The 13,570-nt window shown below is 30.9% G+C and overlaps 2 protein-coding genes across 2 annotated transcripts; both read right to left on the bottom strand.

Moving 5' to 3' along the window:
- Positions 1-1,443: 1,443 nt before the first annotated feature.
- Positions 1,444-1,819, bottom strand: LOC140439352 (drosomycin-like). Its single transcript, XM_072529204.1, has one exon. It carries the CDS (start codon positions 1,744-1,746, stop codon positions 1,546-1,548), a length of 201 nt encoding a protein of 66 aa, XP_072385305.1. The 5' UTR covers positions 1,747-1,819; the 3' UTR covers positions 1,444-1,545.
- Positions 1,820-7,711: 5,892 nt separating this feature from the next.
- On the bottom strand, positions 7,712-8,083 carry LOC140439343 (drosomycin-like). Its single transcript, XM_072529192.1, has one exon. The coding sequence runs from the start codon at positions 7,996-7,998 to the stop codon at positions 7,798-7,800; it is 201 nt and encodes a 66-aa protein (XP_072385293.1). The 5' UTR covers positions 7,999-8,083; the 3' UTR covers positions 7,712-7,797.
- Positions 8,084-13,570: the final 5,487 nt, after the last annotated feature.

The following is a 13,570-nucleotide window of genomic DNA, read 5'->3' as shown; positions in this document are numbered from 1 at the left end:
TTTGGTCTCATTTCTAAAAACTGGTTATGGCATCACTACTGATAATTGTTTTACCAGTGTTCCCTTGGCAAAACAACTCCTAGATCGACAAATAACATTATGTGGAACACTTCGAAAAAACAAGCAGGATATCCCTCCAGCCCTACTACCCAATATTTCTAGACAAGAAAAGTCCTCAGTTTTTGCCTTCACTGAGGAAATAACACTGGCGTCTTACGTTCCTAAAAAGAATAAGGCAGTAATTTGATTAAGTACAGAACATAACGACGATAAAATTAGCGGAGAAGAGACGGACTATAAGCCAGACATAATCTTGCATTACAATTCTACAAAAGGTGCCGTAGATACTATGGATAAGATGGTAAATGAATATTCTTGTAAAAGAGCCTCTAAGAGATGGCCATTTGTTTTGTTTCAAAATCTTCTAGACATTGCAGGTCTGAATACATACGTATTGTGGACGACAAAGAATTCCATTAGTGCGTATGAAGCTTCTCACAGACGCAGAGAATTTTTACTAAACCTGGGTCAAGAACTTATAAAGCCCCATGTCGATAGGCGACTACGAAGTCCACAAAAATTCCATAAGCGAATTATAAACACGATGTACGAATTATGCCCACCGCCACCAAGGAAGAATCGCGAAAACGACGCCACCATCTTGAAATCCTCAGGGCGATGTTTACTTTGTCCACGCAAGAAGGACCGCAAAAGCAGAAAAACGTGCAATTCTTGTAAATTCTTTGTTTGTGCTGAACATCAAACAACCACAACAATTCAAACAATAATATGTACGAAATGTAAAGTTAATCAAAAAAACGATAATTAATTTTTTCAAGACACCATATATTTTTTTATTGTTACTTATATTTAATAAAAAATACTTGCATTTGTTTTAATTATGCTTTAACTAAAATTATTGCATTATGTTAATATTTAATCTATAAAAATGCATGGGGTACATAATGTACCCCCTCCGTCAACTACAAAACAACTTGACCCTTCGGTAGCGAAAGGTTAATACCAATTTTATATTGGTATTAAAATTATAGAAGTGGAAATTGAAACGTCAATAAACGTATTTTAACCTTTAATTGTGGCTTATTCCAATTTTATATTGTTTTAGCAGTTAAATATATTGAATATGACCTGATGATGAGGTGCAAATTTTAAATCTCAAAAGCGGTCATCTTAATTGAATAAACAAAATTTGAGTAATTAACCTTATTTCTTTCTTTTATCTTAGCATTAACGATTGTATTTTAAAATGAGATGAGAATATTGTAGAATATATTATTATAAAGTAGAGAGTATTATAAGTATAATGATTTTCAAATTATTTTGCAGATGAATTTGGATATCAAAAACGTATTCTGAAAAATAGTTATAGTTATTTTTAGTTTAAGGTTTTACCTTTTTAAGGTCATATAAATTATTAGAATATCAAGAAAAAACATTTTTAATCTGAACGTATATATTAACCATCACAAAATTAACATCGTAATAACATAAAATTTAAGAAATTAAAAAATATTTGTCAAACAGCTAGCACCCTTCACACCAACACTTCAGGCTAGCGCTGCAATGCCCACTTACTCGTCCTTCTTCCTTACATACTCTGCGGCAGGTTTCGTTGTCCCATACTGCACATGGGCCTTTATATCTTCCGGACAGACAGTCACCGAAAGCAAGTTCGGTACCGATGGTGAGAATCAACAAAACGGCGAAGATGAAATAACCTTTCATTTTGAAAATTTTCTTTTGTAGTTCAGCGGTGTACGTTGAATATAGTTCTATATTTGTCGTTGGTTTGACTACTGTGCTGATTCTGTTCAAAAAGCTCTTATATATATTAATAAATCTAGTTGATTACATAAAAATACCACCATTACGGTTTTTCCAATTAGAAAAATTTGTATGTATATATTTGTATGTATGGAGCATTCGCAATCTTTGTTTTGAATTATATTAAATTTCTGAGAATAATATCCAATAGAATTTCCATATACGTTCTTGAGAAAAACTACTAAGTTCGATGAGTTATGTCGACGATCATGAAAAAATGTATCTTTGGTATTACATAACAATTTGCTAATATGTATATCAAAAATGTTTTCTCGCTAACAAGGAATAAATAATAAATCCTAATGACAACTTTACGATTTTTTCATGATACATTTTAAAGAATATTATTCTCTTTCAGTAATACTTATAATATAGATGAAGATATTCTGTCCAATTCACTAATTCATTTGTCTGTTAATCTGTACAACAGAAAAATTCAAAAGCAAAGGAAAAACAACCTAAAACAGAATCTTAAAATAAATGTAAGGAATATGTCCTAATTATATTTATTAATTTGTAATAAAAAATCGTCAAAAACGACGACACAAAAAAGAAAATATTATGTTTATAAGGGATTAAGACACGATTGATTGTAATGAAAATTTCATTTTATAATTGTTGTTTGGCATTTCGATTTCCACTCGGGAAATAGTTTTCAAAAAAGGTTATTTTTAAAATAGTGAACCTCGTTTTTATGAACCTCGATAACCAAAACCACATGTTTCTTACAGTAAGTTCGGTACATAATTCATAAATTAATTTAAAAGTTATCCAATTTGTTTATCCAAAATAACTTGTTTTGCAATAACATGAGTCAGAAAAAAATTAGCTTACAATGATTCTACAGGTAGCATAAGCAAGGGAAAGAGTTATTCTATCAAAAGAATTAAAAAAAAAAAGTTAGAAAAGACCATTTTCAATATTCCACAATTTGATTGCAAAAACGTTACAATTTTTTACTTATAAACAATTTAAATAATTTTTAGCTATTGCCCAGGGAAAAGTTATATTTCATATTCGAAAACCTGACAAGTTCAAAAAAGGGTGGTACAACAGGCGGTACAGTAGACTATCGCAAAGCTTCATTACATATTTATGTTTTCTGTATTTTAAAAATTTAAATATTTTTAAAATTAAAGAAAGTAATTTTATTATTCACTTATTATTTATATTTAAAAAAATTATATTATATTAAAATAATTTAATAAATTATTATGTTTTCTCCTGACGCCACCTGCTAGCGTATCAACAAAGCATTTGTTGTTTACTTCTCACAGGCAAAGTCTGTGAGTTTATATTCTTCTAAGTTTCTTTCGCTCTTATATATCTAGCTTCATTTCTATGGTTTTGCTTAAGATCCAGGTCTCCAGATCCATAGATTGAGCTTTTAGTGTGTATATGGCTTTCCCTTAGAATTCTTTCCCGTATTAGATTAAAAAATACAGTAGACAGAGGCCACCTTGTCAAAGGCCTCTAGTAATATTAAAGCTGTTAGAGACATGACCTTCTATCATAACTTTACTTTTGGTTTTATTCAGAAGGGATTTAGTTAATCGTATAATTGTATCCGAAGAGTCAAAATATTTTAATGTGTCGATCAATTTATGTCTGTTTATTGTATCATATGCTTGTCGAAAATTAATGACCAATATGTTTAGTCTTGTGGATGACGGAAGTGGCAATGCGTTATTTTAGGTCTGGTATAGAATCAAGTAGCGTCTGATCCAGAATGGATGGTTGCAAACAGCGTCTGACTCCAGGTTAGGGGCGGCTGAAATCTAAACTCGCCAACCCGCTGGGCAAGACTGGCGTTTTAATTGCCATTTTCCCTTCAATATATTCATGCATAAATCGAGATTCAGAAATATAGTACCCCAGGTGGGTAGAGTTTATAACTAAGAATCTTTAGAATTAGAGCAGGAACTAGGGGCTATTAAATGGGATATTGTAAGCTTATGTGAAACGGGACTTCAAGGAGAGAAAAAGACCACCCTAAAATCTGGGCACACTTTATACCAACATAATTCAGAACAGAACCATACCAACCATACCGCCAAGGAGGAGTGGCTTTCATGGTCAACCGAAGAATAGAACACCAATAAACGATATAGCTTACAGATAATACACTGCTATGCTATTATTAAATCCATTAATAAGAACAAGAGATACAGTTTTTAGCGCGGATTTTAAAATAACCTCTCCACTACTCCAAGCTGAACGAATTTGAGCTCCACATTTTGAAGCTTTGTAGTCGACTCTGTTTAAAGGCAATCTTTTTCAAACTTTGAAAGCTCTCTCTCTCTCTCTATCTCTATCTCTCTCTCTCTATTGCAAAAAAAGTAGTTTGGAATAAACAAATTTAATAATTTAAATATATTGAAATTTATTAATGAATAACTTGGAAATTTAAAATTTTAATAACATTTTTAATACTATCAAACTGCTCTTTCTATGCAATATCAAGGTTCTAGGTTCATTTTTACACTAGTTTGATTTTTACAATACTTAGTATTACAACATTTATTGAAAATGTACAATTCTTAGATTTTTTACAGTTTTCTAAGTAATTAATTAGTAAATCAACATTCATAAATTACCATTTTAAAGCTTAAACGTTTTTTATTGATAATTACCTTCAAATCCGTTCAAAATGCTGTACTTTTTACAGATAGATAAAAATTCTTTAAAAGTGATGCATTTTTAGCAATAAATTGTTAATAATTTTAAAAGTCCGCCGAAATCACTCTAGGAAACATAAATGTTCTAGTTTTGAGGTCCGTTAAACTCAAAAAAATTGTCATATACTTGGGATTTCTCTTTTCCTTTTGCTTGTTCTCAGTCTTCAGATAGGCACCACTTAGCTCCATATTTCGTTCCCTGTTCTGATTAAATATTCTGCAACATCAATTTTTAGGTAGTTATGCGATTTCTTACATTTTGAACTTTTGTCTTGCGAATCCACATGTTTTCCGGTCTCTCAGTCTTTATCTTAGCATTTTTATTTTCTTTGAGTTACTTTCACGTTTTCTATGTTGGTTCCTATAAGAGACAAGGTTTCGAATCGTTTTGATTTTTGTTGATGGGTAAAAGGGTCTCTAAAGGCTGATTTTACTTTGTAGAATGCTATCCCAGCAAGTTGTACCCTTTGTTTTATTTCTTTAATGTTGGCTTAATGGTATTTGCTCTTGTATTGTCAGATTTCGATTTAAATATACGTGTAAATATTCTGTGTTTATGTTATTATTTTCTTCCCCAACTTATCGTAACATCTTAACAGTATGCTATCATTTTTATTTTTGATATGATTTTGCTCCAGTTCGTTCATACTCTTTAATAGCATATTCTCTCAGATTTGTCATATATCGTCCGTTAATATTTATTCCTTTATTTTGCCAATCGGAGATGTAGAGCATCCTAGTAGATGCTCTACATCTCCGACACTGTTCAAGATATTCCTCGAACAAATATTAAAACCATGGAAAAGGAAATGTGAAGGGATGGGAATACCAATCCGGAACAACTTCTTGTACACATTAAGCTTTGCAGATGACCAAGTGGTAACGGCTCAAGATGAAGAAGATCTGTGCTATTTGCTCCGAAAATTAGAAAAGGAATACACAAAAAATGGACTGGAAATAAATCTAGAAAAGACCGAACATGGAAACACCGAGCAAGAGAAAACCAGCAGATTAGCACAGACAAGAACATGTATTAAACAAATGAACGGGGTACTGTGGGATAGACAGATTACTAGAAATACAAAGAAGAGAATTTATAACATCTTGGTACGCAGTATAATGATCTATGGAGCAGAGAATTGGGTAATAAATAAACGAAACAGGTCCAAAATCACAGCAAGTGAAATGAAGTTCATGAGACGAAGCTACAGAGTAACAAAAATGGATCGCATTAGAAATGAGGAGATAAAACGAAGAATGGCAGTAGAACAAGACATTCTCAGCTACATAGAAGAAAAACGTTTAATTTGGTATGGACATGTGAGAAGAACAGATCATACAAGGTGGATAGCAAAGATTTCGGATTGGAGCCCAATAGGAAGGAGGAAAAGAGGTAGACCCCGAAGATCATGTAGGGATGAAGTGGACGAGGCCATGGAAAGACGAGACCTTAGAGATGGAGAATGGCAGAACACAAAGGACTGGAGACGGTGGCTGAAAGAAGGAAGGCGGCGACAGCTGTAAAAATCCTTATATAGATAGATAGATTTTGCCAATATAAAATGTTTATTAGATTGTCCGATACGTTAATGAGCAGTTTCAGTCACAAAACTCCTCTAAGGCCTGTTTTTATTTTAATTGGTTGCGTGCTGGCAAATAAGTTAAACGTTGTATACAGTAGCGTCCTTGTGTATATCTTTAATAATGTTCTGAATACATCAATAGTAGATTCATTAATTTCATTATTACTATATGTATGTATTCTAATCATACTGTTTACTTTTATAGATTCTGCCTGATCTGGTTTATGAAATTCGTGTATTCTAGGAGATATTCTATTCGATAATACACTGGTGAAGAAATTACACGTGTAAGTTGTATAATATAAAATTACATTATATAAATTATATTATATTATAATTATATAAAAATAAAGGAGAAAAAAATCGACAACGTTACTTGCCACTAACCTATCACAATTCGAAATAAAAACATCCACAAGGATCGCAAGCGCAATTATAGTTTATTATTCTCAATGCTTCGGAATGATCATATAAATTATTTGTAATAACCATGTACTTTGTCCTTTAAGCAATTAAGTTTTTATTTTGCTATTGCATGTTTTATAACCACATATATTATTATATTATTCATTTTAAAATAATAATTATTATTCCTTAATAATGGTGCACTTATTATTCATAAAAGAAACCAATTGCTATTACCATATATTTCCAGTAATTTTAGGTAACTCCAGTATGACTTATCATACGGTTTTAATTTGAAATTTTAAGAAAATAATAATTTTATTATTACATAATGGTAAGAGATGTGTGGTTTGAGCTATTCCATGCTTCCATTTTGGGTTTGGACAAGAACGTGAAACCGTAAAACAAGCCCATGGTTAGTCAGGTAAATCAGTAGTGACCTTCAAAATAAACGATAGTGCTCGAGCAGCCTTTTTTTATAATAAGCCAGGCCTTCGATAAAGGCTGATCCAAAGGACTACTCTACAAACTAAAAACTTTTTATAAATTCTATGACTTCTTAAAATGCTACTTATGTGATATATATTCTTCAGTTAAATATGAATCAGAATATTTTCACTGCAGATCTACCAACCACAAGAACCACAGTAATACTGCATTATCTTCCCACAATAAAAATGCAGTGGCTGTCTCACCTATAAATTATCTTAAATCTTAAATAAAATCCAAAAATGATTAAGAATATGGAAAAATCAGAGTTAACGAGACTAAATCAATCCATGTCATCTTCGCCCTAAGGCGAAATACGTTTTCAGCAGTAATACTAAATGACAACTATTAGTCAGAAAAAAGAAGTTTGCACCTCGACAGAAAACAATTGCGAATCCAACTTCAATTTTACTGGCCTATTGTTGTATTACCGTAAGTTATTACGGGCATATGGCATTTAATTGTGGCGTTTGGCTAACAACTAAAATTTTCTTATATTTTTGTTCCTAGTTAGCTTTTAAAAATAAAATAGATAATAAATAAATAAAGTAGATAATAAAAAACTATATATAAACAACATGATACGAATAGGTGTAATATAATTGGAAATTAATAAATCAATACAATCAAATTTTGGTAAATTCACCCTATCTGTTTACTTTTTTGAAGACTCTAATGATAGTTTAGTATCGTAAAAATAAAATTCAAGTATTTTAAAAAAAATTATATTTTATTATTTGCTAATATAACATAGTGATAATATAAAACTAACTAAATTGTATAATGGGTGTGAAAGGCTAACACCCCTCACACCAACACTTCAGACTAGCGCTGCAATGTCCACTTACTCGCCCTTCTTCCTTACATACTCTGCGGCAGGTTTCGTTGTCCCATACTGCACATGGGCCTCCATATCTTCCGGAAAGACAGTCACCGAAAGCAAGTTCGGTACCGATGGTAAGGATCAACAAAACGGCAAAGATGAAATAACTTTTCATGTTGAAATTTTTTATTTTGCAGATCTGTGGTCTACGTTGAATATAAATGTAGTTCTTTTTATCGTTGGTTGGACTCTTGTGCTGACACTGTTTTGGAAGCTCTTATATATATTAATAAATCTAGTTAATTACATAAAGAACGAGTGTTTACGAGTTTTCCAATAAAATATAATTTATATTTAGCAGTTTTCGCAAAATTGTTGTTTTCGTTTATTTCTGCGAACGGTCGATAAAGGGATTACCCTGGTCTTTCACTATAACTTATGTAAAGTTCGATGAAAGTTGAAGATCAAAACTTGTTGCGTGTATATGTTTATGTTATGGTAAACGTTTTCTCAAATGCAAATTAGTAGAAATGAATAACTGAAAATGTACATCTTCATGTACAAATGTTATTGTACATCTTCCATTCCTTTATGATACCCATTCCAGAATTCTCTAACCACGTACTAGCTTATACAGGTCTAGTCGATGGGTACATATATACCGATGGCCAAAAAATACAACATTTTGTATACGGTTAATTATTTGAATTTAAAAAAGTATTTCATTGTAAATCTTATCTTAAAATATACGAGTATAAGTGATAAAGTTTTTATCTCACTGTCTTGTCTTTAACTGAAGTTTTTTTCTTTTTTTTTTTTGTTTTTCACAAAAACATAAAGATAAGAAAGTCTATTTCTATGTATTTAACTTTAGTTTATTTGTAATTTTTAATTACTTTTGATTGTTTTTTATTTAAGCAAAAAATTAAAATGTCAAAAGTTTGCGTACGTCGGCAATTTTGCCATTTATGCAACTTCGAAAAAATGAAAAAGTTCGATTTTAGTTCACGTGAAATTTAATTGATAATTAAATCTAATGCATCAACGGTGTTAAGAGTTTAGAGAAGCTGGTAATGACGAGACTGATTGGCTTCGTGGAGGGTTTGGCCGTACTAGAATATTAAAAGGCCGTGATTTGAACCATCTTAGACTTCTTGCTCTCAGAAATATACAGGTCTATGTACATAAAGTACGAGATGATTTATTTGCAGCTACAGGAAGGGTAGTCTCTAGAAGAACAGTTAATTAAAGATTACTTGAAATAGGACTGAGAGCTTACTGTCCGCTATTGGTGTTACCTTAGACACCACAACATAAGGCTCGACGCATAGATTGGTGCAGAGCTCAGAAAAACTGGAATGGCCAATGAAATTTTGTTTGAAAAATTTTTATATAAAAATCCTTTATAAAAGGTATATAAATTAAAAACCCAAACGGGCTGTCATGAAGACAACACGTTTTCGGAAACCATGTTCCATCATCAGTGTCTAGGTGTACATGTTTTGAGCCACTAAATATCAGGGTAAAAACCCGTTAAATATCAGTCATATCCACTGATAACTTTAACATCTTAAAAATATAATACCAAATAATGTAATCTAAATTGTAAAATATAACTTTTTACTGGTTTTTACCCTGATATTTAGTGGCTCAAAACATGTACACCTAGAAACTGATGATGGAACATGGATATAGCCCGTTTGAGTTTTGAATTTATATACCTTTTATAAAGGATTTTTACTTAAAAATTTTTGTGATACATGGTATACAGCCAGCTACAGGAACTTAGTTTCCTTGTGAATTTTGTTTGCTTCAGTGAAGAATCTAGGTTTTGTTTGGGTGATTCTAATGGGCCACGAAGGAAGACGTTTTGGAGGTAAGAGACAAAATATTGACTTGGTTGTTAAACGTTATACAGCAAGACGAAGTACAGCATACGTATGAAGTTCTATATGCTTCTTAAGCAGATCACTTCTAGTTCTTATAAACGGTATTATGACAGCACGACGATATATTGGTGAAGTAGTGCAACCTGTTTTACATCCCTACATATAATCCATTCCAAATGCGATCTTTTAACAGTATAACGTAATTTCTCATATTGCCCGTACAGCAATGGAGTTTATACAAAAATCTGGTTTGCTCAGACCCTTGATGACTAATTAATATGTATTTCAAAGAGTACATAGGAGGCTATTTTTTGTAGGGTCTTGGAAAGGAAAAACATGAATTCCTTAGGTTTTCGGAACTGATCAAAACCGATTTTAGATTTGAATATTGAATTATTTATTTTCTTCCTCCTATATCTATCGTTAAACTTGAGAGAAATTAATATACCCGCCTTTACTAATAAAAAAATTATAGACTATTTCTTAAAAAAAATTTCAAACTCTCGCACTCTTGGTTCTTCGTCGTTTAAAGGCTACCATTAGCTTTATACTAGACAAAATGCTATAAAATTCTAGTTCTGATTGCCTGAAAGGTAGGCACATGCAAAGTTACTAACAATTAATTGATTGGATAAAGGAAAAAAAACATTTTTAAGCGCTTTTTGGCGTTTTCGCCCCACTGTGATACTGTTTAAACTTTATAAAAGTTAAAATGTCTCTTGTTAAAAAAAATTATTTTGATTTATCACGTTTTTCTTCAGCAACAGCAATATACTTTAAACACTGTCCTGTAGAAAGTCGTAAGATAAGTCAAATACGGTAACAGGAAAAAATATTTAAGACTTTGCAGATTATAGCTCACGCAGATGATCTGCGACTACTGCCAATCCTACACGTCAGTTAGAAGAAATATTTATCGAATCTGTTAAAGTAAAAAATGTGGCCAACATTTTATTTAATGAAATCATTAATTTCTACTACTAAAAATCGATAGAAAAATTTTTTATATGTAATTTAGGAAATGAACAACAAATCTTCTGTATACTTAAATGATACTTTGTTATAAAAAATAGTAATCGCTACTTGTTTTTCTTTTACAACTATGCATCATTAAATTAGTAGTTAATGTTCGCAATTATACTATAAATAAAACCTTGATTCAATTTAACAAAATACAACATCGTTTTTATTACACTGATTTACATTTTATCGCTATAAAGGTTGTTTACTGTTTTTATTAACACATTTTTAAATTACCTGAAATTGAAGACACAACCCGTTAGCAAATAAAACAAATAGCACATGGTATTTTTTAGATTAATCAAAACAAACATATTTAAACTAAAACAGAGAGCAATTATTGAGAACAATAATAATTATGACAACAAAAACAAAAGAAAAATTGAATTTGAAAAGTATAATTTTTAATTAAAACAACTTTTTTTTAAAGATAATTAAACAAATAAAACGCTTTTATTTATTTTATTTTTTTCTATACAAAATAGTACCAGAAAAAATGGTTTTTGAAGTATGGAATACGTTTTATTCCCACCTAAAAGCTTTGTGCCTTAGGTATGTAATTAACATAAGGACATAGTTGTGAAAAATCAACTTGATATAAACATTTCTCTATATTCAGGTTTTATAGAATCAAAAATTTTTCGGTAGAAAGCAAAGAGTGCGCCTTCAAGGAGCTGTGAAACTTCATCACTCATCGTACTACTCATCATCATCATTCTGGCTTTACAACCCTGCGTGGGTCCTAGGTTCCTCAGGAATTTCTCTTCAGTCGTCCCTATCCATCGCATTTCTCCGCCAAGCACGTATTCCCATATTTCTCATGTCTTCATCTATGTTATCAAGGAAGCTTGTTCTGGATCTTCGTCTTCTTCTCTGATCAATGGGTCTATTAAGGAGCGTTTTTCTAGCTGGGTCATTTTGTTCCATCCACATTACATGCCCTATCCACATCAGACGTCCTATCTTAATATGTTTTACGATATCAGGTTTTCATTCACTCCATTGTCATTCACTGCTCCATAGATTCGCCTTAGTACTTTTCTTTCGAAACATCCCAACATGTTTTCATTACTGAAAAAATTACAGAACTGTTTATAGCCCAGTCTGGTTAAAAAAAAGGTGGAAAAATGTTTCGCAGATATCTGAAGCTTTTAAGACATAGGTGGGGGATACTAGATCATGAATAGATGAAAAGATACTCCTAGTTTGACCTTGCGTTTTTTTAAGCAATAATTTATGGTCACAATTTGATTTTTTGTCTATAAATTTTTTCCCTTATATTTTAAATAAACAATATTTATGTCATTTTTTTATGTCAAGAATATCTTTATTTTCCTGTTTTTTTAATTAAAATTGATAAATAATTTACAGAGATATTGGCAAAAAAAGCAGTTTTTTTGCAATAATTTATAAATTTAATTAATTTTTTTATTAACAAAATAAAATATTATTAATGCATTTCAACATTGAGGAATTACCGTCCTTTAAATTTGTGCGAAATTTCCCCCCGATCAGTCAAATATTTTATTATTAATAATAAGTTATTTAATTTGTTTATCCCCCAGGTGAATTATTTAAACTATTGAGCTTGCCCTATGCATGATGCTAGACACATTCAGCAAATTTCATAGGATTCTTTAAGACTTAGACTATCTCAGAAGTTAAATGCATATTGAGTTTTCATCGAAATTATTTACAAAATAAACGTTTGAAAAAAGGGGTATGTTTTTTACTTATAAACAATTGTAATAACTTCTATATTTTTCAAGCTACAGACTTGTACGTACAACCATTGGATAGCTGGTAAAAAAGCTCACATTAAAAAATAAAAAACCTTCTATGACCAATAGGAACGACGTTAGTCACTATTTTTAAAAAAATCATATCTCCATTTTTTATAAACATTAAGAAGTAAAATTTGCACAAATTTTGAATGAAAATCTAAACTTTATATTGAAACTTATAGCTATAAAATTTATCTAATTTTTCGAAACGACGGTACTTTCGAAAGATCGACATAGGAAAGTGGAGAGGATATCTGTTTCAGCTCCGTTTTTTTTTCAGCATCGGAACTTCAAATTGCAACACGTAGGAAAAATTTACATTATCTCAGCTTCCTTTGCAGCTGCAAGCCTCTTTTTTTATTCTGGGGTAGCTCGTCGAAAGATGAATAACTACATAGTTTTCACAGGCCGGAAAATATGGGAAAACTCGGACAAATTGAGTCCATTTGAAATTCACCCTAAATACTTACTTTTTTTTTTGCTCGAATAGTCTGTCGCAGTATTAATAATGATGACATAATTTTCACCCCCCATAAATCTCGGAAAATCCCGGAAAATCAACATATGTTTTTTCATTTTATATCAATGATGTAATAATACTTATATATTTTATAAATTAAATTTCAGGTAATTTTTTACACATTATATTATTATATTCCTTATAATAATTATAATTGTTTGTATTTTTATAATTAACAATATTGATTTTTATTGTATTTTTCTCACAAATATGATATACAATATTAATCTAATCTGCCTTACTGCTTTGATAAAATAAGTCGATTTTTTCATCACTTGCCTTATTAAATTTTGCAATGTTTATTGAACTTTACTTTTTTTATTTTCTTTACATACATTGGTTTAAAAGTTAAAATTTGGTTCATTTATTCGACTTCACTGTCACGTCTGAACCTTTTTGTTGCAGGTTGTTTGTCTTCACTTATTAAGTCAGTCTTTCCATACATTAACATATTAATGGGCGATCTTAATGCCAAGGTGGGTCAAGGTAAGGTAGGAGAACAAGTAGGAAAATATGGGCTTGGAAACAGAAATG

Source organism: Diabrotica undecimpunctata, chromosome 1 (assembly GCF_040954645.1).
Source record: "Diabrotica undecimpunctata isolate CICGRU chromosome 1, icDiaUnde3, whole genome shotgun sequence".
Classification (NCBI taxonomy): domain Eukaryota; kingdom Metazoa; phylum Arthropoda; class Insecta; order Coleoptera; family Chrysomelidae; genus Diabrotica; species Diabrotica undecimpunctata.
The sequence above is the reverse complement of the archived record's forward strand: the minus strand, read 5'-3'. Positions and strand labels throughout refer to the sequence as shown.